This window comes from Oratosquilla oratoria, chromosome 23 (assembly GCF_046742065.1).
Source record: "Oratosquilla oratoria isolate Oo_2021 chromosome 23, ASM4674206v1, whole genome shotgun sequence".
Lineage (NCBI taxonomy): Eukaryota > Metazoa > Arthropoda > Malacostraca > Stomatopoda > Squillidae > Oratosquilla > Oratosquilla oratoria.
In genome coordinates, this window is record NC_134799.1 from 58,940,306 (window position 1) to 58,966,053 (window position 25,748).

Here is a 25,748-nt window from a genome sequence, read left to right on the forward strand (position 1 = left end):
ATGATGGGGATAGATTCTCTTGCAATAATACTACATACATATACCAAAGGCTTTTTCCCCCTTACAAGGGAGGTAGCCAAAAAGAAAAAGGCATAAAAACTATTCCCACCCATTCCATCCCTAATACACTCCACTCCCCTACACCCTCCGTTGTAAGGCAGAAAAAAGCCCTTGGTGTATGTGTAAACAATATAAAATAATGTATCTAAATCATATAAATAATTAGTTTTTTATAGTAGTAACAAATCACCATAATTAACCTTTTTGCTGGCACACTTGGGCCCCAAGATGAAATAATATCTGTATTACACTATAGACATCCCTGTTTACAAAGTTTTAGTGGCATTGTGTGAATGTGATGCAGGATTGTGTAGGAGCACAATGTAAAAAATATTGAATGTGTCACATACATTATCCTTGCTTATTTTTTTGAATGTCCAAAGACAGCATTGCAGAACTGGCATGCACATAGGTAAGCACCAACAATGCACCAATATGAAAACTTCTTCAGAGAAATACTCCAGTTTAAAACGACAACCCATAACTATGCCATCTATCCACACATCTTGGCTGTTGTCAGAGATATTTAGGGAGTTGAGAGACTCCAGACTACTCTCAAGAGACAATGAAAAACTTTCAATATTGTTGAATACTGTCTGTTTTGCTACAGAACTCTTGGGTTGGTACACAATTCTTGATGTCATTGGAACTATTACGAGATGGTACTGAATATCGTGTTTTAGAATACAGATTATCAGACATCAAATATCTTCATCAAAAAGTCCCTCAAATAGTACTTTTCAGATATTTGTTTTCAATATGGTTCTCGTGAAAATAAACATTGCAAAAGAGAAAATGCAAAGCTGTACCTAAGCTTGTTGGTTACCCTTTAAAAGAGAGATGGTTGAGGAAGTAAAGAGTCTGAAATATGTAAGGTCCAATGTAACAGGAAAAGGAAGTGGGGGCAGAGATAAATTATAGAGTATGAGATGCACATCAATGTCTTGGGGGAATGAGAAGACTGTGTGACTGGGTGATTGTGCCCATGGCATTGCATGGGTTACAAGTTTGGAATTTAAGAGAAGCATTATGGAGGATTGGAGATGGCTAGAGATAGTGGAGGGAACTGGGAGGTAAAAATGATCTGATATTCCACATTTAGCAACTCAATAAAATATTCTGCCTATCTTCCTCTTACTGCCTTTTCTTCCATTATACATCATCTCTCCATCTGCGCCTTTTACCTTTTCTTCTCTACTTGATTTGCCTCCTCTTCCTTTCTTAATTTCCTTCCAAAACATCTTTTTATTACTTTCAAATTTTCTGTCATACCAGTACCCCATTTCACATCTGCTCTCCTCTTTGCCTCCTTTATCTTATGTTTTACTTCTCTTTTCTTTGTACCTCTCGTATGATTCCTTCGTCCTATTGTGTAACCAATCTGTGAAAGCTCACTTCTTCTCTTCTACAACCTTCTTTGCTTCCTCATTCCACCACTTGCTACCCTTCCTTCTATGCCTCCCATCCCCCTTGTTCCACACACCATCTTTGCACACCTCCTTGAACCATCCCCATTCCTCCTCCACTCCTAGTTCTACTCTATCTTTCACTCCCTCCCACTCTTCTCATACTTCTTTTCTTTCTCATTTAAGTAGTTTACTCTAAGCACTTCCCTACCTTCTGTCCTTTTCCTCTTTCTCTATCCTCAACTCGCAACTTACCTTCTGCCAAAAAATTATCTGATATTCCCCCACTTTCTCCCCTAAGAACATGTACATCCAAGACTCTTCCTACCCTTCTCCTGGTTACCACTATTAAAGTCCTATCTACCACATCTCCCATGTGTACTTATGCTTGACTTTCTTTCTAAATACTATATTTGCTATCATCAACTCTCTAGACACATCTCCACCATCAACTCGCCACTACAATCCATGAGTAAATAAAATCAAAAGCAATTAATATTCACTTACTGCTGGTGCGCCATCAATCTCATCTATGATTAAACAGTTAGGTCTTGGATCTGGACCAAGCACAGACTGCATTGAAATTGCATTTTCTATTCTGGTACGGAACATATCCACACTTCGATCGTCACTAGCATTCATTTCAACAACATTATATCCAGCATGGCGAGCTATCACATGGGCCAATGTAGTCTTGCCTAGTCCTGGTGGACCACTCAACAGAATTGTCTGTAAAACAACATCCTTTTATCTTCAAACCAAAATACAAGTAGTCTACATGAAAGTCTACACTCTTATTCAATTTTAGAAGCCTATACAAAATCAAGACAAAATAAATTTTTTGCATATCTATGCAAAATATCACATACATATTGCAAACAGCATCACTATTTCATTAACATATCATGTTCACTCTATACTTTTCTTACCTTCTGCACAGGTCTTCCTTGTTCATCTAAATCAACAATGAGTTCAGGTCCTTTATTGAATTTTTTATTGTTATTGAATTTGCCAAACTTGTTGAATTTACCATCTTTATCTGAAAACAAAAAGAATTTTCCTATTTCAACTTAGGAAGATGGAGCATATAAGAAGTATGGTGTGGGTTATGAGGATGAAGAGAGTGAGAAATGAGGAGGTAAGGCAGGTAAGGCAATGAGGAGGTAAGGCAATGAGGAGGTAAGGCAATAAGGAGGTAAGGCAATGGAAATGAAACTAGCAGATTGGGCTAATTAAATAATACTGGGATGGTTTGGGCATAAGGAAAGAATGTGTGAAGAAAACTAGCAAAAAAGAGTGTGGAAGACAGAAATTGAAGAAGTGAACATGGGGAGGGGGGGGTGAGAATGGAATGAATAAATGGGGTAAAGGAAGCCTTGAGCAAAAGAGGATTGTCTGTTGAGCAGGAAAGGAAGAGGACAAGAGATGGATGTGAATGGAGAGTGGATTTATCCTTATCTTTTCTGTTTGACTTATGTGTTGATAAGGGAGGAGGATTGCCACATAATGAAGCAGATGTAAACCAGCTTTAGCTGTTAAGTCCCATTGTGGAGATGCTTCCAAGTTACAAGAGTATCACCCTTGTATTAACACATTCCTCCACCTATGAAAGAGAAACAGCAACAAAATTGTCTATCATGTATCCAGGCTTTAGATATTTTGCCCCCAGACTTCTCATAGGATGAACATACGCCCAGACTACCACTACCTTTATTATCTTTCTTCTCATCTTTCTTCTTTACTTTCTTAACAATACCAAAGACTATCTTGTCCCACATCTTTATCCACTGTAGAACAGTCCTATTTGTTGACTGAAAAGAAAATTAAGTTTCATTAAGCACAATATAAAAACTGACTCATTTATCTGATATCAGGTTCTCATATTTTTCTTTAAAATGATGTATATTTTTTCAATAAGAAATTAAACTTCTGCTCCAGGCATTACTAACTTCATCACTTAGCAGGTCAAGATAGTGTTTTGGTTTAAATCGTTCAACCCATAAAGCTTCTGTTGGGCTATCACTATCCTCAATACCAGAGTCCATTCCTGAATCTTCAGCATTTTGGTTTGATGCAGATACAATTCTTGCCTGAAGTTTTTCTCGCTGAAGATATAAAAAAGATGTCCACAATAGGTATGTATATAGCTTATGGCATTCAGTATACTACCATGCAATGCTATCTTTACTATATGGGAGGAGCCAATAATTCAAAATACTTATATACATACATATATCAAGAGCTTTTCCCTCTTACAAGGGAGGTAGCCAAAGTCAAAAGACATAATTCCACTCCCATCCATTTCATCCCCACTGTAATGGTACGGTACCATTGTGTACATATTATAATTATGTACAGCATTGTACAAGTATTATGTATTGTACTTGTGAAATGTTCAATTGTGTTTGTGTTTTTCCTTTGCATAATTGTCATAGATTTTATTGTATATTGATTTTGTTATTGGCATTGCTACAATTCCATATGTCTTTTTGTAAGGAGAACCAAGGCAAATCGTGTATGTTTCCCGCACTAACTCAAAGCTTGGCACCTCCAACTGGGCAGTCTTGATTTTGCCTCCGAGTGCACTGTAGTGTAATTTACACATTAATTATAATCTACCATGTTTCATTTGAGCCACCCTATACATAAAATGGTGGCAGTGCGTTAAAACAATTACTTTTGTATAAACATCATACATCTAAAGTGTTATGAACAAATACTACTTTTGAATTTTGAAGTAGTGTGAATTTTAGCTGGCCAATACTTTTCTCGCGGGTGCATGAGTTTTTTGTTCCCCTTTTCTCTCCCCTTTTTTTTGCAGACAGATTTCTAATTATGGTGCCATTGGAACAATTCCTACCAGTGACTTCTGATATTTTTGCATGAAATGGTGCACACGCTTTGTCTGTAGTGGTCTCCAGCTTAGCATCTTGTTTTTGAACTTTTATTCCCACAATCATCACCTACATTCATCAAAGGATCACCTATTGTTCCTGCATGTGTCAGCTTTAATCTGGAGCCCAGATGGAGAAGGAATATTGAACAGATTGTATCTACGCAAATCATCTCTGTGTCAGCCAGTTTTGTTCACTATCTTTTCAGTGACTTTTGCTACCTTTTCAGTGACTATTTGCCATTAGTATTCAAGCATGTACATCTTTTCTTGGTTATGCATGCATGCCATATTGTATTATTTTGTTTATAGTGTAATAATTGGACAATAGTTCATTTTTCTAGCCAGGCATGTTGCTTAAGTGGACAGTAACCATTTTGTATTAATTATTTATTGCATTTACCCCTTGCAGCACAGTTTTCCTTTATTCATGAGTTATGGACAATTTGTATTATTGTCTCCTCCTGTATGCATGGGGGGTCGGAGATTTAATGAAGCGGCCTTGCTGTGGATGTGCTGTGTCTTGCGACACTGCTTCTGACCCAGGGCAGTGGACAAGGTGCAGGGATGACCCATCATCCAGGAGGTGCTAAGATGGGAGGGAGGGTGGAGGGGTGTGGAGTGTATTTAGGGATGGAATGGGTGGGAATGATTTTATGCCTTTTCCTTTTTGGCTACCTCCCTTGCAAGGGGGAAAAAGCCTTGGTATATGTATGTATGTATCATTGTTTATGTTCTTCCAGGTAAATGAGTTTCCAGTTTGTGGAGTGAATTTTTACATGATCGCCATTATTATTGCATGTATAGATTTTGGTTTTCATGCTATTAAGGAGTGGATTACAGTTACTTTGCCCCACTTCAAAAAATTTCTTAGCCCAAATTGCCATCTCAAAATCCATCGAGACAATGGCTCATATATTCACTTTGTTGCAGGGAAAAAAAAGTTTTTTATTTTTCCAGAGCCATTTTTAATTTTTTTTTTTTTCACCAGCCATTTTTTTAATTACCAGAGCCATTTTTGATACTTCCAGAGCCATGTATATATAATTATCAAATGTTTATATTTGTATTTAAATTTACTTTCAATTACTAACCAAACATTTAATTCTATTTTGTTTTCTCATAAATACGCGAATGAAGTTATAAATGGGATTTCCCAGTTTCCCTCCTAGGCCTCGAGCGAATTTGCATATGTACAGTGTACGTATGCATGCGGTGATGTGGTATTGGGTATGGTGCATTGTACATGTAGTCAGCGCGTTGATTGGGCAGCTAGCTGCATGCAACCAATGAACTTCCCTGCATAGAGGTACCATGCAATTCGCAACTAGCGAAATTATGTAGCACGATAGTCGTGTAGAGTCTAGTCTAATACATGTGCATGCAGCTGATATGAAGCTAGGCTTGGTAATCCATTGAACTCTAGCAGCTATACCATATCCACATACGTACGTACATCAAAAAAATAAAGTTGATTGATGCGTTGTTTTTATGATATCAATTGATAATGCAATGATTGATCACAGGTAAGTTGTGTTTGCTCTGATCCTTTCATCAATGGTGATGGGATTCAGGGATTGCCAAATGATGGATAATGCATGAAAAACGTTGAATCTTGCCGCGGGAGCGATTTTTTTGTGGGGGATCGCTCCCGCTATTGGATTTGCGAGAGCGACATTGGAACTTTCCCGAGCGAAATCGCTCGTCGCTCCCATGTATTTTTTTCACTGCTTTGTTGCATCACGGTCCATCTGTTGTTAAATTTTCTGGTCAGGATCCTCAGTATAAGGCTGCTGATTTTGACAGTGCAAGGATATCATAGTGAATACAAACGTTTCAACTGGGCCTGAGAAAATCTCATTTGTGAGGTCACAAATTGTACCTAATTCATTAGCAGCTGAAATGTTGTCAGCTTCATGTCTTGACCCAAAGGCTTTGAACTATAATTATATTTCTAGAGCTAATTTCCTTAACATCTTTTCTGATACCCCTGAAGGTAATAACTTTCAATTGTATTTCAAGTTTGCTGATGTACTTACCTCATGATTGGGTACTCTTAACCCCTTCCATACGGTGCCGCACACGTAGGCGTCATGAGGAGCAAGTGGATTCGCGACGCTGCCATATCGGCGTCTTGATTATATTTATTGTAGTCGCCCCTGTGTTTTTACATTCTCCCAAATGCGCCCTGAATCCCATTCTCTGTGGTTTTCAAAATTCGCGGGTGAAAGAGAGAACGATCGATATAAGCGGTGACTATACTTTATGATGCGAATATTATTACGTTACGTCATACGGCTGGCATTGGCTGCTGCCCGCGAGATTTAAGTCCCGTACTGAAGTGGTTAACTTCATTATATGAAGCCCCCCTCTCCAATCTTATCCACTCAAGAAATTTATGTAGAAAACAAAAACATCCTTTAAGGCTGCATCATTTTCTTATCCATTTACAACCACGCTCAATTCACTTTTTATCTTTTGACCTCTCTTTTCCTTGTTTGACAGTCATTCCTCCTACATCTAATACCCCCTTCACCCTATCCATCCATCTTATTCTTGGTCTTCCACTCAAGTTCCCTCCATCCACTTTTGCTTCCCACTCTTCCTGCCAGTAACTCATTCTTTGCATATGCTCAAAACATCTCAACATTCTGTGATCAACCCCATCTTACAGCTCTCTTTCCATCCCTGCTCTCTGCCTCACCTCCAATGGAAATAAGCATACATGCTTTTTTGTGTTATCCTCGGCAATTTGCAATTATTATTTTGAACTATGTGTTCTTGTCATTATCTGCACTTCATGTATATTGATTCTTTGCCAAATAAATCTATCTATCTATCTATCTACCCTCATAACCCTCACCATACTTCTCAATCACCTCCTCTCAAGCATGTTTAGGCTCCTACTTTCTGCCTCTTTCATACTCCAAGTCTGCTCCATGTAGTGCCATGGGCACATTCACTCCTTGTAGTCCTCTATTTTCACTCATACTTGTTTCCTTTACTATATAATTCATCTCCACCTCTGTAACCATCACCAACCACACACGTCATCCACACACATGCAACATGGTATTCATCTTTGGCAAGACCTCAAATCTTTGCAAACCTCACCACTTTCCCAAATGCAAAACACCTATGTAAAATCATAACAGGATGCTCCTACAGTGTCATCAACATGAGATGCCTAATGTCACCAGACAGAACCTATTGAATCCTTTCTTATACCTACCCCAATTACATTACCATAACGTAATGTACATACACCATATCTAACCACACACCAATCTTACAACTAACCCCTATATAATGGAATTAACACCCATGCCTATATTTGATAACTAACACATCTCACATACAGCAACTCACCAACCCCCTTTATTACAATGAATGCACTGCTGAGAGATAGGACTGCCAAGGTCACCGACCTGGCAGGGAGGGCTCCCCAGGTCATGTACCTGGCAGAAGGTATTGCTCAGGTCAAGGACCTAGCTTGTACAAAATCTTCGTACTTGAATAAAGTCAACAAAGTCCAGCAGATACTTTACCTCACCCACAAACCACCTTTGCATGTAGCAAAAGACATTTGTTTTGTTAGGCCTCCACTGTTCCAATCCCAACTACACGTGATCCTAAATAACTTAAAAGCTATAAACTTCCTCCAGTCTCACCTTTAAATTAATCTCTAACCCACCACCATTTCAATATTTTACATTTGCCCAATCTACTTTCTGGTTTCTCCTCTCACATAACCCCCAAATTCCACTGATAACTGCTTCAGTCTATTCTCTGACTCAAACTGATAAAATGAACACTTCATATTACAAATATATAAGGCATACATAAGCTTATATAAGGAATTTTTGTTACTTACAATTTTATCTGCTTGAGCTCTGAGTGTTCTGTAGGATGTGTTAAGTAAATTGACTGCCTTCTTGCCTTTAGTGATTCCCTTAGTCTGATTTTCCCACAGATCTTCGTCCATGACAGTGACATAAAGCCTCTCCCCTCCTTCAGTAGACAGAGTTTGAAAAGCTTGTTCTGGGATATGTCGATAAATCCATTTTTTCATTGTATGCCTTCAAAAGTGGGAATGAATTGGAAATAAATTTAAATAGCTGCATACACAATTGCATAGTAGCACATCAAAACGAAAAAGGAAAATGGCACTGAAAAAGATTATCAACATACTAGAAGTGATGAACATAAGTTTTATATTATTTGTTTTTGTTCTGTTATCATTTGTCTGATTGATTCTCATTTATTATTAGTTATATGTCAATTTATTTTTATTTTCTATTTACCTGTTTTGTTTATCATTTAACTATACCTATGCACTTATTAATGTATTTTATTTGTTATTTACATTATTAGTTTTTATTCATTTATCATTATGATTTTTTTGCATCCCACCTAGATATGGACCAAAAGGTCTTCTGTCGGCATGCTCTGCCTTTGTAATCCTTTGAAACAAGGCCTAACAGACTTGTCTAAAAGTAATTCCATTACAAGTATCATGTACGTTAAAGAGGACAAAATGGAAGAGGAAGAACCCATAGATTTAAGAGACATAAGAAACGAAAATAAGCATGTGAAAGTGGTGGCTGAGAGAGACCGAGATATAAACAGAGAGAGACAGAGATAAAGTCAAAGAGAGACAGAGATAAAGACTGAGATAGAGATACAGAGAGAGAGAGAGAGAGAGAGAGAGAGAGAGAGAGAGAGAGAGAGAGAGAGAGAGAGAGAGAGAGAGAGAGAGAGAGAGAATCTATACCTTTCTCTGTTGTCATTCATGACTGTGTTTTGGTTTGAAGAAACATTTTCCAGAAATTCATTTATGTTTTTTTTTTTACGTTCAGCAACAATGCGATCTATTAGGGTTAAATCATTCTCGTGCTTTTCAAGATCAAGGGTTGGATCAGAGAAGTGATCAATCAGTGGTATCAAAGGTTTCCTCTTCTTCCTTTCTGAAATATATACATTCTCATTACAGTAGCCGCTATCAACGTGTACAATATGAAGGGTTGCAATATTTAACAACACCATACATACAGCATAACCCATAAAATTTCATAACCATATGTAGAACTACAATACTGTGAGCAAGAATCTATTTACTATTCCCCAGAAGGTCAACATCCAAGTCAGCATCTTTATCTAGATCATCAAAGGCTTCTTCAACACTTCGCTTTTGTGAATCTGTTTTTTCTGCATCATAACTAGTCACTCCTGGTCCTGGATGAAGAGATAATCAGAGAGAATTAGTAGAAATCCAATTAATTATTTCAGTCGCATTTTTCTGAAGATCACATAAATTCTTCAAATAGTATTAAAGTATTCTGACACATTTTGCTACATTAAATAATAGTGTCTAATGAATATTACATAATAGAGTAAATTTTATTTTTCTGTGTCATTCATACATATTACTTAAACCTTTGACTATTCATTCCCACTGCCTAATAAACTGAAACCTTAAAAACTTACCTCCACTGGAATTTGAAGGATAATCTTCTAATGGATTTGTAAATAAAGAACGTTTGGGTCCTAGACTAGATAGATCTGGAACAAGTTCTAGATCATCCTCTCTATTGAAATCTGCAACTGGGCACATACAGACATATATAATGTCAATATATATTCATATTACCTACAAACACAAAACATATATATGTTGATGTGTACATACATATACCAAAGGCTTTTTCCCCTTATAAGGGAGGTAGCCAAAAAACAAAGGCATAAAAACCACTCCCACTCATTCCATCCCTGACATACTCCGCTCCCCTCTACCCTCGTTCACATCTTGGCACCTCCTGGATGACAGGTCATCCCTGCATCCTGTCCACTGCCCTGGGTCAGAAGCAGTGTTGCAAGACACAGCACATCCACAGCAAGGCTGCTTCATTAAAACAGTGACCAGCCCCTCTGTCCCCTCATGCAGAAAAGGACAAGATGGGGAGAAACCTCTTCGAGCTGCATCAATTTAATTCTCACACATACTCCCTCACCCCCCCACTCCACCTCATGCATCACAGCATCATTTATACACAACCATTCTCCATTCACCCCTATCTTCTGTCTTCTTCCATTCTTCCTCAACAGACATTCCCCTCTTTCCCAATGCCCCTTTTACCCCATCCATCAATCTTATCCTAGATTGACCCCTCATGTTCACTCCTTCCACACCTCTTTTACTATTCTTTCTTTACTCATTCTTTCCATGTGTCCAAACCATCCCAATACTCTTTCATCAACCCTATCTCCCAACTACCTTTCCATCCCCATTCTCCTCCTCATCTCCTCATTCTCACTCAATCCAACCTAGTAACCCCTATCATACTTCTCAGGCACCTCATCTCAAACACAATTTGGATTTAGACATGGAAGATCATGTGCCACAAACTTGATTTGCTTTTACTCTAGGCTAATAGAAATAATGCAAGAAAGGGATGGATGGGCAGATTGTGCTTTCTTAGATCTACAAAAAGCATTTGATAAAGTACCACACAAAAAGCTACTAAGAAAAATTGAAATAATAGGTGGAGTACAAGGAAAGTTATTGGAATGGATGGAAGATTTCTTGAATGGGAGAAAAATGAGGGTGGTACTTAGAGACAAGAACTCGACCTGGGAAGAAATGATAAGTGGAGTCCCACAAGGTTCTGTATTGGCTCTGATAATGTTTGCCATATATATAAATGACATGGATGAAGGTGTGGAATGTTATATGAACTTCTTTGCAGATGATGCTAAATTACTATAAAGTAAGCAGAAAGGAAGATTGTAAATCACTACAAAAAGACTTGGATAAAGTCTGGGAATGGATTCCAATGTGTGAAGTGAACTTCAACATCAAGAAATGTAGTATAATGGAATATGGCAAAAATAAAAATAGAATATCAGGACAATATAAAATTGGTACAAAGGAAGTTAAAAAGTTAACTTGGAAAGAGACCTAGGAGTAATTATCACCAATGACATGGCACCAGACAAACATACCAACAAAATAGTTAAAGAAACCTTCAATTTACCAAGATCAATGAAAGTAGCTTTTGACTACTTAGATGAAGAAATGGTAAAGAAAATATTAGTTACATTGATAAGACCAAGATTGGAGTACACTGCAACACTATGGACACCCAGTACTAAAAAGAATATAAAGAAATTAGAAAAAATTCAAAGAGCAATAACATAGATGACACCAACTCTCAAAACTGACATACGAACAAAGATTATCCAAACTCAATCTACCAACCTTGGAACAAAGAAGAGAAAGAGGAGCTCTACTGACCATCTACAGAATTATGTAAGGGAAGGAAGTCCTCAATAGAGATGATTTACTAAAGAGGGATAAAAGAAAAACAAGAGGACATGAAAAGAAACTAAAAAAAGGAGTTATAGAAGAGATCTGAAAAAGAGTAGTTTTCCACACAGAGTGGTGGATATCTGGAATAAATTGGATGAAGAAACAGTGAGTGCAAAAACTATACAAGAATTTAAGAACAAACTTGATGCTGAAAGATACAAAGACGGGTCACTATGAGCATAGCTCTCTTCCCATGAAATACAACTAGGTAAATACATTCAAACTCCTCTCTTATGTTCTGTTTCTGTCCCATACAGTGCTGTCAGCACAATCATTCCTTCATACAAATGGATGCTAATAGGAGAGTGTATGGAGTGATTGTGCCAACAGCACTATATGGAGCAGAAACATGAAACAAGACAGGAAGAGATTAAATGTGTTTGAGATGAAATGCCTGAGAAGTATGGTAGGAGTTACTTGGCTGGATAAACTGAGAAATGAGGAGGTGAGGAGGAGAACAGGAGTGGAAAGGGAGTTGGGAGATAAGGTTGATGAAAGAGTATTGGGATGGTTTGGACACATGGAAAGAATGTGTGAAGAAAGATTAGTAACAGAGGTGTGGAAAGCAGAGGTGGAAGGAGTGAACATGAGGGGGTGACCAAGGATGAGATGGATGGATGGGGTAAAGGGGGCATTGGGAAAAAGGGGAACATCACTTGAGGAAGGGAGAAGACTGAAGATAGGGGTGAATGGAGAATGGTTGTGTATGGATCATGCTGTGATGCATGAAAGGGAGTGGGCACAGATTCAGACTCCCCAAGATGTGACCACCACACAGACAACACAGAACACCTCATGAGCTACTATGCCCCACACTAGCAATCCCTAGGCAACAACACAATATCTGTTCTCTAAGTGACTTATAGTTCCACCTGGAGGCTGTTACTAGTTTTCTGGAGGCCGCAGGTCTTCTACAAGAGAGACTAGGGGCAATGGATTGGTAATCATCAGGTCGTCTGTATAGGTAAGTGCTTCATGTTCTGGATCTGGTGTTTGGAGATTGCTTGTGGAGAGGTAAAATAAAACAGGTGAGAGCATTGCTCTTTGGAACACTCCATTGTATAGAATTTGTGTCCCATAAATTTGGTTAATTTGGGTTAATATGCACTGTCTACCTACTAAAAAAAAAACAAAATTGCCATTGTTCCAGACATTTCTTGACATTGTTCCACAATATACAAACAGAACATGTCCAGTCATTGAATTCCTTTCAATCTGGTTCTCCCCTTAAATGACCCTTCTGTAATCCACAATGATTCATTATCCTGAGTCCTAGTTCCCAAAATATGCCAATTAGTGAAACTGCTGACAGAACAATACACTCATGACAAAACCATGATCTTGCCGCCCTCAAAGTTAATTTTCAATTCTCCAAAATTTCAAATCCTTGCACTTACCACTCTTGAAATTTATTGGATTCTGTTCTGTTGTATTTGTAAACAAATTCTTCTTGCTCTTTATGTTAGATGAAACTGGAAGAAGTTCTACATCATCCTCTGGGTGAAAATCTGCAAACAAGCATATTATATAATATACATACATATATATACCAAAGGCTTTTTCCCCCTTATAAGGGAGGTAGCCAAAAAACAAAGGCATAAAAACCATTCCCATCCATTTCATCCCCAACATAATCCACTCCCCTCTTATCTTGGCACCTCCTGGATGACAGGTCATCCCTGCATCTTGCCCACTGCCCTGGGTCAGAAGCAGTGTTGCAAGACACAGCACATCCACAGCAAGGCTGCTTCATTAAATCAGCAACCCCCCCTCTCCATCTCCTCATGTATACATGGAGAAGACAGGGAGAAATCCCTTTGGGCTGCGTCAGATTATTTCTCACACATACTCCCTCATCCTCCGTCTCCCACCCACTCCACCTCATGCATCACAGTATCATTTATACACAGCCATTCTCCACTCACCCCTACCTTCTGTCCTCTTCTGTCCCTCCTCAACAGACATTCCCCTCTTTCCCAATGCCCCTTTTACCCTATCCATCTCATCCTGGATTGCCCCCTCATGTTTTCTCCTTCCACACCTCTTTTACTAGTCTTTCTTCACTCATTCTTTCCATGTGTCCAAACCATCCCAATACTCTTTCATCAACCCTCTCCCAACTCCCTTTCCATCCCTGTTCTCCTCGTCACCTTCTCATTTCTCACACTATCTAGCCTAGCAACACCTATCATACTTCTCAGGCACCTCATCTCAAACTCCTCCTCCCTTCCTTTCTTATGTTCCATATTTCTCCCCCATACAGTGCTGTTGTTGTTGTTGTTGTCGTTCCCTAGACTGTCTGTCCGAGCAGTCCCGTCTCCCCAAGGAATGCTACAGCCGAAACTGGGTTTTCCCACAAATCCTTTATAGAGTGTATGTTGTGTTGTTTGCGTGCATGATTGTGTATAATGCAGTCTTCCATTATGTGTTGTATGGTATGGGGTGAAGTGTTACATCCTGGGCAGCTGTTCACAATGCGGTCATCCAGCCTCTTCTGGTAGCTTAGAAGTGCTGGGTGGTGGCCGCACCGCAGTCTGGCCAGGTGGACTCTGTCCTTTCGTGGGAGAGAGGATTCATAAGGGAGGATATCAGGGGGTCTGGCATGCAGCAGTGTGTTGTCTTTCAGTGTGTTAATGGAGCGGTGGGTGATATGATTATGAATATGTTTCCGGAGGCTGGTATTTGGTGGTTGTGGAGGAAGAGAAGAGAGTATTTGTGCATAATAAAGGTCTTTGGGTGTTGTTTTAATGTTTCTTGGTGTATGTGGGTGTTCTGCTATGTAGTGTAGCGGCTGTGATATGTGTGTGGTGGCTGTGGCAAGTGTTTGTGTGCCTCTCATGTCGAGGTGGTCCTTGACTTTGAGGACTTTTGTTTCATGGTGTAAATGGTCTGTTGGTGTTGTATTTGTGCAGCCTGTAATTGTTTTTAGGGCTTTGTTTTGTATGATTTGAAGGGTGTTGTGGTGTGTCTCACTGAGATTAGGAGCCCATGCAGGACTCGCATAATTCAACACTGAGCGTATGCATTGTTTGTATATTGTTATATTAGTTTCTTTGTTTTGTCCAAATGTCGTTCCAGTGATTGACTTAAGTGCGTTAAGTCTAGGTGTGCATTTGTTTTTCATGTTTGTGATGTGTTGTTTGAAAGACATGGATGTATCGTATGTTACACCAAGAATTTTCGGTGCGTTTGTGTGTGGTATTAGAGTGTTGTTGATGTAGAGATGAGGTATGTATTTGTGTTCTATTGTCCAGTTGGTGAGAAGTGTTGCTGTAGATTTGGTTGGAGATATTTTGAGTCTGTGATGAACCATGTGTTGAGTGTATCAAGGTATGGCTGGATTATTTCTGCAGCTTTGTCTGTGTTACGATGTGTGCATGTGATTGTTATGTCGTCTGCGTAGGAAGAGATTTGTATTTCTGAGTTGTCTGGTGTGGGTAAGTCATGCATGTATAGATTAAATAGTGTGGGGGATAGAATTGAGCCCTGTGGTACTCCATTCTTAATGTTTCTGATGTGCGATGATTGGCCATTATATGACACGTAAGCATTCCCACTTGCCAGATAATTGGCCAGCCATCTTTTGGTGTCATTGTGCATGTCTGTGTTATATATTTTATTTGTTAGGTTGTGGCGGTGGATAGCATCAAAAGCTTTACTAATGTCTAATGTTATGAGAAGTGTTCTGTGGTGGGGCCTATCTGAATTGATGCCATCTAAAATTCTTTGTGCGAGGTTTATCAGAAGAGTGTTTGTGGAGTGTAGTGGCCTAAAACCGTGTTGTGAGTCAGCAAGGGGAATATGTGGTGTGACAAGTTTAAGTATTAGGCGTTCAATGACTTTAGAGGGGGTGCAGAGAAGTGTGATTGGGCGGTGCGATGTTGGGATTGTTGGGTCTTTGTTCGGTTTTGGAATGGTGATTATTTTACCATGCTTCCAGATGTCAGGTATAGTGTTGTGTGAATAGCTGTAGTTTGTAATGTTTGTGAGTGCGTGTATACCTTGTGGTCCAATGTGTTTTAGGTGGATGTTGCTTATGTTATCAGGGCCACAGGCAGATGAGTGCTTGAGACTATGTATTATGAGTTTTGTCTGACTGTCTATGAAGGTTGTATAGTCTGAGTCTGTGGGAAAGTCTATCTACGTCGAATGGTGCGTCGGTCATCAGGGTGAGAAGTGAGATGGCTTGTCTGTGCAAAATGACGTATGAGTGCATTTGCTTGTTGTCTGTTTGAGGGTAGATTATCTGTTGTTGTGATTATTGCTGCGTGAAAGCGTGTAGTGTTACTGTTGGATAGTGTAATGCTGTTGAGTGTTTTGTACAATTTGCTGGTGTTTGTTTTGTGATCAAGTGCATTGATAAAGTTTTGCCAATTTTGTGTTTTTTGTTCGTGTATTTTATTAGCAATCACAGTGTTTAGTGTTTGTATTTGGTCTGCTATGTTTTGAGGGATAGGTGTGGGGGTATCGTGTTTAAGTGTATCATGTTGTCTGATGAGGTCTTGGATTTCTGGTGTGAAGTTGGGGTTGTGTGATTTTCTGTTGCCTCTAGGGATGTATCTCTTGTCTGCATTTTGTATGATTGTATTGAAAGTGTGCACAGCATTGTTTATGTTTGTGATTGGTGTACTGTTAAGTGTTTCAAAATGTTGTTCTGTCTCTTTAGTAAAAGCTTCCCAGTTAGCTCTCTTGTAATTGGTGTATGTGTGTCTGTGGCCAACTGGGGTGCATCTTGTTTTGGTGGTGATGATGATTGGAAGGTGGTCAGAACCAAGGGTTCCGACCACTCTCCATGATGTTGTTGGGGTTAGGCAGGGGGAGCAGAAGGAGATATCAGGAGAGGAGGGAGTGTAGAGGGCTTGGTGTGGGATATGTGTATGATTATGTGTGTTGTTCATGATAGTCAATGTGTCAAACTGAGTCTGTATATCAAGCCCTCTGTCTGTGTCAGGGTTGTTGACATACCAGGCAGACGACTTGGCGTTGAAGTCACCACCCATGATCAGGTTGGGGATTGAGGCTAGTTGGCTAAATTGGGGCCTGAAGGTGTTTGGAACTGTGGGGGATGATTGTGGGGGAATGTACATGTTAACTATTGTCAGTGTTGATTTGTTGCCTGTGCGGATTCGAATGGATTGGATTTCTGTTGTGTTATCTGTGGTAGGGAGGAGAATTTTGGTTGTGGCACTTGTGTCCACAAAACAGATGGAGTGATGGATCAGGGTGATGAGTCCACCGCCATTGCCGTCGGTCCGGTCTTGTCTGATGGTGGTGTAATTATGAAATGATGGTGTTTTGTGTGCGGGTCTTAGTTTTGTTTCTTGTATAATTGCAATGTGTATGTTGTGTTGTTTAAGAAAGTGTTCAAGTTCATGTTTTTTCGTGTTAATACCGTCAATGTTGTGTTGTAATATGTTGATGTTGTGTGTTTTGTATGTGTTGTATGTTGCCGTTTGGGGTTGAGGTTGGGGTGGTAATGGGGAAGGGGTAGGATCTGGGTTAGAAGGGGGGAAAGGAGAGATCGGGGACAAAGGAAGGGGAGTACTGATCGGGGGTAAGGGCAAAGGGAAATTGGGAGTGGGTAAGGGTGCTGGCTGTGGTTGGGGAGGTGGGAGTGGGGTTACTGGAGGTGCAGGTAGAACATGTCCAAGTGTTTGTGTATTGGTTTGTGTCAGCAAGTGTTGTACAAGTGAGGTGGGCCCAGTTTTTGCACATATTGCACTGAACTGAGCCCTTTGTCTGTCTGCTCGAAGTAATGGGTTTAGAGCATGTTGGGCATGTGTATTTTGTGGTGGGCCCAGGATAGCTCTCTACATCTCCGGCTAAAAGTAGAAGAAGAGGGGTGATCGCCGGAAAATCACCCCTCGGTGCAGAAAAAACGTAACATTGCATGTTGGTAAAAAGGATTGTGGTACTCCCCAAGGCAGGCATAGCTCCTCTTGGGGATCGGGTGCTGTTGGCACAATCACTCCTTCATACAATCTCCTCTTATCATCCATTCCCAAATGTCTATTTCTCATTACACTTTTTAATCCCCCTAGGCATTTACTTGCTTTTCCCAATCTACACTACCTCCACTCCTCCCTTTCCTGCCACATTCACACCCAAGTATCTAAAACTATCTACTTCCTCAAGTGTCTCTCCCTTAAGGGAGGCCACCCCGGTGAATTTTTCACGAATATCTTTAAAATTTCACTTTTCACTTTTATCAGCTCAAGATGTCAGTCTTACCCGAAACTATCACTTGAAGTTTTTTTTCTGAAAAATATTTATTTTCCCCCCTCAGATTCCATTTTTAAATGACTCGGGGTGTTGCGTCATAGCCTGACGCGTGCTCTAGAAAATGAGGTATCATTCAATGCTTATAACTATGTAGAACTATCATTAAAATAATTTTTTCTTTATATAAATTTCGACAAATGGCATCTCTTCCCCGCATGCGTGTGGTATTCCTAGCTACTCACGTCCAGTACATACGGAGACATTACAGACAACGCAACGCTGCGTTCCTGTAATATTTCTTTTATATTCGTCTTGCAAGATGACTTACAAACGTAAGCTTACGTTATCGAGGATATCCAACTTCAAGAAGAGTAAAGGGCATCAAGACTCTTCAGATCAAGGAGAAATTAGCGAAGAAATTAGCAGAGATGAAGGGGAGAGCGTGTTATCGCCGTCCGGCTTATCACCTCCTTCTCCGCCACCACTCCCACCCACGCCACAACAGCAGTCACCCCCCATTTCTCTTCATTCTCCACTAAGTCAACAATATATGCACAATCATATGTGAAAATTTCCTGCCAATCAGATGAATACACATGACAGGAAAAGAAAAAAAAAAAAAAAAAACTTTAGAAGCCGATATCTCGAAATGTTGTTTTTTGAACTTCAAATATTTTCACAAAATCGGTAAAAACTATGATCAACTTATGTTAGGTATCAATTTATACTTCAACAAAAATAGAATTTTTTGTTGGAATTAGATTTTTCAATTTGTCAAAAAAAAACGGGATTCAGGAGACCTAAAAAAAATTTTTCGAAAAAAAAAAACTAAAAAAAACTTTTCCTTCAAAGACAAAACAAAAAATTGAAAAACAAATCCAACAAAATGTAGATATATGAACAAAGTTTCTATGATAATTAATTTTTTCAAAGCAATTAAGTGAAAAATGAATCTTGTGAAACAAAAAAAAGAAACACACATTTTTTTGTAGCCGCTACCATTCATAAAAATTTCATGAAATTTACAGAATAGCATTTCTTTACACCAACAAACAACATATTAAAATTTCAAAGCAATTGGATGAACCAGAAGCGAGATATGAGCCCAAGGAGTTTTCGGGGGTGGCCCCCCTTAATACTCACTTCCAGTCAGCTGTCACTTTCTCCCCTTGTACATCTCATCACCTTACTTTTATCCACATTCATCTTCAACTTCCTTCTTTTGCACACCATCCCAAACTCTGTCACTAACTTCCTCAATCCCTCCTCTGATCCTGCTATAAGCAGTGTCATCAGCAAACAACTGGCTTATCTCCCACTTTTCTCCATTTTCTTTAACCATCTCCAATCCCTGACCCACTACCCTTCCATTTACCTCTCGCACCACCCCATCCTTGTATAAATTGAACAGCCAGGGTGACAAAACACATCCCTGATGAAGTCCCACCTTTACCTCAATCCACTCACTCTCTCCATTCCTAATCCTAACATAAGCTCTACTTCTCTTGTAAAAATGCTTGATTGCTCTTAAAAGCTTTCCCCCTATTCTTTATATCTGCAATACCACCCACAGTGCCTTTTCCAAATCCATAAAAGCCCAAAAAACATCCTTAAATCTTATCACAAAAATCTGATCTATGCAACCCTTACCTGTCCTAAACCCACTGTTCTTCACCAATTATTCCCTCTGTTCCTCTCCTAATCCTCTCAATCAAGACCCTCCCATACGCCTTCCCAACTACACTCATTAACCACTTCAGTACGGGACTTAAATCTCGCGGGCAGCAGCCAATGCCAGCCGTATGACGTCACGTAATAATATTCTTATCATAAAATATAGTCGCCGCTTATATCGATCGTTCTCTCTTTCACCTGCGAATTTTGAAAACCACAGAGAATGGGATTCAGGGCGCATTTGGGAGAATGTAAAAACACAGGGGCGACTACAATAAATATAATCAAGACGCCGATATGGCAGCGTCGCGAATCCACTTGCTCCTCATGACGCCTACGTGTGCAGCACCGTATGGAAGGGGTTAACAAGCTGATCCCTCTGAAACTACTACACTCACACTTGTCCCCTTTTCCCTTGTAAAGTGGAACTATACAGGCAGCCCTCTAGTCCTCCAGCACTCTACCCTCTCTTAAACAAACATTAAATAACCTCACCAGCCATTCCATCATCACTGTACCTCCTCTTTTCAGACACTGCATGACATCCATCCAACCCAGGTGTCTTACCTGCTCTCATCGTCTTAACAGCTGCTTTCACTTCATCTTTCCTTATTTCTCCTCCATTTTCTTCACTCATCATGGTAATTTTCTTAGCGCTTCCCACTGCAACTACCTTTCCCTCCCTATCCTCCTTCACATTTAGCAACTCCCTAAAATACTCTGCCCATCTTCCTCTTACTGCCTTCTCTTCTGTTATCATTTCTCCATCTGCACCTTTTACCTTTTCTTCTCTACTTGATTTGCCACTTCTTCCTCTCTTAATTTCCTTTCAAAACCTTTTTTTATTACTTTCAATATCTTCTGTCATACTCTTACCCCATTTCACATCTGCTCTCCTCTTTGCCTCCTTTTATCTTTATTAAAGCCATGAAAAAGAATAAATCACATGGACCAGATTTATTGAAGGAAGGAGAAGAGCAATTGGCAGAACCCTTCAAAATATCATTTGGAAAATCTACTGGACAACTACCAATGAACTGGAAACTGCAAATATAACTGTAATATTTAAACAAGGAAGCTGTTGTTACCCTGCAAATTACAGACCAATAAGTCTAACAACTATTGTGTGTAAATTGATGAAGTCATTAATCAAAGAGAAAATCATGAATCACATGAAATCAAATCAACTATTTAGCAAGAAGCAATTTGGATTCTTACCAAGTAGATCTACAGTTCTTCAACTAATAAAGGTATTGGATGGATGGATTCAGATATTAGATGAAAATGTTCCAATGGACGTAATTTACTGTGATTTTATGGCTTATAAGGTGCCACATAGGAGAATACAGAAGAAGAAGAAGAAGAAGAAGAAGAAGAAGAAGAAGAAGAAGAAGAATTAGTAGTTACAACATAAAAGAAAGGTGTTTGAGGTGGATCAGAGATTTTGTTGAGTCCAGAAAGCAATGTGTAATACGTCTGAAAAGGATATAGGTGTAATTATACACAGCAAGCTAGTTCTCAAACCATCTTGCAGAAAAAGTAAACAAAACAAACAGAATTGCAGGGCTCATCAGACAAACCTTTGTTTCCTTTGAAGAAGATCTTTTTAAGTCACTCTATGTGGCACTAATCAGACCAAACCTAAGTGTCGTCCCGGGGCAAAGTTCTCAGTGACACTCCCACCTCCCCCATCACCATTTCCCACTTCCACCATTCCTTACTGCCTATTACAGTGAGACCTCTCATTAACGGACGTTAATTAGCTGTGTATGCGGTGTTTTGGAGTGGTTTTTGGGTGGCATAGTGATTGCACGCACTGAACAACAGCACCAAAAATACCGAAAACACAGCAAAAACACCGCAAACACAGCTAATTAACGTCCGTTAATGAGAGGTCTCACTGTATAGCTATTGGCTCACAAAATAATTAAACAAAATGTTAATTAATGTACCTATTGCAGAGAAGATAAGGGAAAAATATTTCATATTCTATTTATTCTAACGCAAAATTCATATACTGTGGTAAAATATTCAGGGCTCCTTTGACTATTTTTCATAATCATTTTGTTAACCTTGTGGGCGGCATGTCCAGACTAGAATTGCCGCACCCCTAAATGTGCCACCCCAGGGCATATGCAACCCCCCCCCCCCACCATGTGAGGGCCCTGCACCTGGAGTATGCAAACCAATTATGGGCACCATATTCACTAAAAGACATAGAAGCTATAGGAGTGCTGAGGAGAGCTACTAAGTTGGTACCAAAACTGAAGGAATTAACCTATGAAGAGACTGAAGAAACGGAGACTACCCACTCTATTGTATAGGTACGGGCAGAAAATTTTCAAAAACATTTTAACCCTTAACTTATTGTTGCATATGAAAGACAACTTTATTAGAAACAAAATGCTTTTTAAATTTTTTAAATAGCTTGAAAAATAAGGGAGATACGATTTTTTGAATTATTTTTTTAGCCCACATTTTTGGCTAGACTTTACCATAACAAAATGTTAGAATTAAGGGTGGTAATTTGTAAAGATTCCGGTAAAGAAATATACATTAACTCTAAACCACTGGTCCAATTTTATTGAAATTCGGAATACTTGGGTTTTAAGAATCAACAAATCACATGAGCATGTCAAACACAATGTGAGACATCTCCATTATACCATATTTGCCTTTTCATGGCAACCATGAAGTTGTCAATTTTCAGATTATCATCAATAAAATCCAAACCACTGGCCCAATTGACGTGCAACTTGGCATGTGAAGGTTTTATGGGCCAATAAATTACCTGAACATGTCAACAGCATTGCAGGAACTTCTTCTTATACCATTCTTACCTATCATGTTGCCATGGCAACTGTTGTCAATTAAGAAATAATCAATAAAATCCAAACCGCTGGCCCAATTGACATGCAACTTGGCATGTGAAGGTTTTATGGGTCAACAAATCACCTTGCAGGGCCTTCTTCTTATACCATTCTTACTAACACCTATCATGTTGCCATGGCAACTGTTGTCAATTTAGAAATAATCTATAAAATCCAAACCGCTGGCCCAATTGACATGCAACTTGGCATGTGAAGGTTTTATGGGTTAACAAATCACCTGAGCATGTCATTAACATTGCAGGACCTTCTTCTTATACCATTCTTACTAACACCTATCATGTTGCCATGGCAACTGTTGTCAATTTAGAAATAATTAATAAAATCCAATCCGCTGGCCCAATTGACATGCAACTTGGCATGTGAAGATTTTATGGGTCAATAAATCACCTGAGCATGTCATTAACATTGCAGGACCTTCTTCTTATACCATTCTTACTAACACCTATCATGTTGCCATGGCAACTGTTGTCAATTTAGAAATAATCTATAAAATCCAAACCGCTAGCCCAATTGACATGTAACTTGGTATGTGAAGGTTTTATGGGTTAACAAATCATCTGGGCATGTCATTAACATTGCAGGACCTTCTTCTTGTACCATTCTTACTAACACCTATCATGTTGCCATGGCAACTGTTGTCAATTTAGAAATAATAAAATCCAAACCGCTGGCCCAATTGACATGCAACTTGTATAAAGATTTTATGGGTCAATAAATCACCTGAGCATGTCATTAACATTGCAGGACCTTCTTCTTATACCATTCTTACTAACACCTTTCATGTTGCCATGTCAACTGTTGTCAATTTAGAAATAATCTATAAAATCCAAACTGCTGGCCCAATTGACATGCAACTTGGCACGTGAAGGTTTTATCATAAAGCCCGATTCTTCAAAAGCAAACAAATATTCACCTATTCAAACGCCAATTTGGTTATCAACCTCAGCAAATTAGTTTTCCGAGTGAAAATATTAAGGTAAGGCAACAATAAAATATCATTTTAATGTAAGACAATTGTTTTTTAACCTATTTTCTGCCGGTTATGAGCAGCTTAAGATCATTGTGTATTATACACTTGGTGATTTGTTGACCCAAAAACCTTCACATGCCTAGTTGCATGTCAATTGGGCCAGTGGTTTGGATTTTATTGATTATTTCTAAATTGACAACAGTTGCCATGGCAACATGATAGGTGTTAGTAAGAATGGTATAAGAAGAAGGTCCTGCAATGTTAATGACATGCTCAGGTGATTTATTGACCCATAAAATTTATGGGTCAATAAATCACCTGAGCATTAACATTGCAGGACCTTCTTCTTATACCATTCTTACTAACACCTATCATGTTGTCATGGCAACTGCTGTCAATTTAGAAATAATCAATAAAATCCAAACCACTGGCCCAATTGACATGCAACTTGGTTGATTGATTGATTTATGGAATTTTTGGCTTGAAGGCCAAACGGCGGAGCCAGTAGGCCATTCAGCGCACATGCAACTTGGCATGTGAAGATTTTTGGGTAAAAAAACAACATTATTACATTAAAATATTATGTTATTGATGTCTTACCTTAATATTTTCACTCAGAAAACTAATTTGCCGAGGTTGATAACCAAATTCGCGTTTGAATCGGTGAATATTTATTTGCTTTTGCACAACAAAAAGATAATTTGAATATCCTGCGCATACGCTGAACGCTCAAAGCATTCAAACTAAGCCAAACAAAATCCAATGAGTCGCAAAATATGGCGATGTAAACAGTACCAGCGCGATCGTAGCGCCGCACTTGTTTTCGCGCGTACCTATATTGTATAAATGGGCACGAGGTGATATCACTGAAACATTTAAGATCCTAACACTAACGGAGTATGTAAAGATATTTTTGTTCTATGGTGGGTACGCACGACTCCTCAGGTGACGCCACCATCACAGATATAATGTTTACACCGCCACATTTTGCGGTCCGTTCAAATGGGCATGCTTCAGTTTGAATGCTTGTACCGTTCAGTGCATGTGCAGGATTTTCAAATTGCCTTGCTGTTCTGCAAGTGTATGCCCAGTTCTTCAAAAACAAAAACAAAAATTCACCAATTTAAACACAAATTTGGATATTAGCCATAGCAAATTAGTTTTTCAAGTGGAAATGTAAAGATAAGGCACCTATATATGAATATTTTAATATGATAGTGTTTTTTAGAATATTTTCTCCCAGAAATGAGCAACATTAAGATCATCGTTAATGCAACATCTGTGCCTTAACGCGGAACATGTAGGCATATTCTCTAATACTTAGTCGTGTCAGTCAGATACCCATACTTATACTACAAGTAGTAGGTGTAGAGGGCGTTGTTCACAAATATTTATATTACTTACATTGTTATGGTATGAATTTTAAAATGTTGAACAGGCTATACTATACATATTACATAATCTGCTATGGCTATGATAACAAGTATATGAAATAACTATTAATATTATGGTCAGTATAAAGTATTCCATACAAAAAAGATCACCAAAATTATTTGAAAATCGTAAAACTCGGTGAATTTCTTAATTTCTGAATTTGTTACTTGATGTTCATTTCATACAGAGACCTTCAAAATCCCGCATCATCTCCATTTCATCGGCATACATATTTTCATATTCCTCTTCCGGGTCTGGAAACTCATCCATCTTGAAAGTTTCTTTAATATCTTCTTATTTCCAAACCACAACCAAATATTGAATCAAAACAATAACAACTGTTCCCGCCGTAGTGTGTTAACTTAATATTGAAGTAAACGTGCTAGAGTATAGCGTAAATTTGCTAGATTATTTCTCTAAACAATTGTAATTTTTGTAGGCAGGGGCAAAATTAAAAATATTATTCATGTATGATGGTATCTTATTCATTTTTAATTTTCCATGTACTTCTTTATCCATTTTTTCTTGCATTTTTTATTTTCCATAAATTCCTGGGGTGAGGGACAAATGCCCCCTTAATTGCCCCCCCCCTTGCGGACGTCTATGAATTATAGAGCTCCACTCGTTCGGCTCTATCCTGACAAATTTCCATGTAGATTAATAAGCTATGGGCTTGTAGAGAAAGTGCGCATTTCAACTCACCTTAGGACCGGTTTTATTTCTTCTTGTCGCAGGAAATACCATCAATGTCACTTTTAACTACTCTGTCACTCACTAATGATACCTGTCTAATCCTATTACTTAGGTCTATCAGTCATCTTTCCTCCAC

The 25,748-nt window shown here is 38.9% G+C and overlaps 1 protein-coding gene across 2 annotated transcripts in view; it reads right to left on the reverse strand.

The window, feature by feature from the left end:
* Positions 1–25,268, reverse strand: part of cutlet (chromosome transmission fidelity protein 18 homolog) — a 52,862-nt gene extending 27,594 nt beyond the window's left edge. The window contains exons 1-10 of one of the 2 annotated variants that reach the window (XM_076207133.1): positions 25,111–25,268; positions 13,126–13,236; positions 9,847–9,957; positions 9,478–9,594; positions 9,134–9,326; positions 8,234–8,438; positions 3,416–3,571; positions 3,175–3,277; positions 2,396–2,505; positions 1,974–2,195 (exon numbers count right to left, since the gene is read on the reverse strand). In XM_076207133.1, the coding sequence (XP_076063248.1) occupies positions 1,974–2,195; positions 2,396–2,505; positions 3,175–3,277; positions 3,416–3,571; positions 8,234–8,438; positions 9,134–9,326; positions 9,478–9,594; positions 9,847–9,957; positions 13,126–13,236; positions 25,111–25,189 (1,407 nt within the window). In that variant the 5' untranslated portion in view covers positions 25,190–25,268. Of the gene's footprint in view, positions 1–1,973; positions 2,196–2,395; positions 2,506–3,174; positions 3,278–3,415; positions 3,572–8,233; positions 8,439–9,133; positions 9,327–9,477; positions 9,595–9,846; positions 9,964–13,125; positions 13,237–25,110 lie in introns of both variants that reach the window. The other variant, XM_076207132.1, reaches the window with a different exon arrangement.
* Between the last annotated feature and the right edge of the window lie 480 nt (positions 25,269–25,748).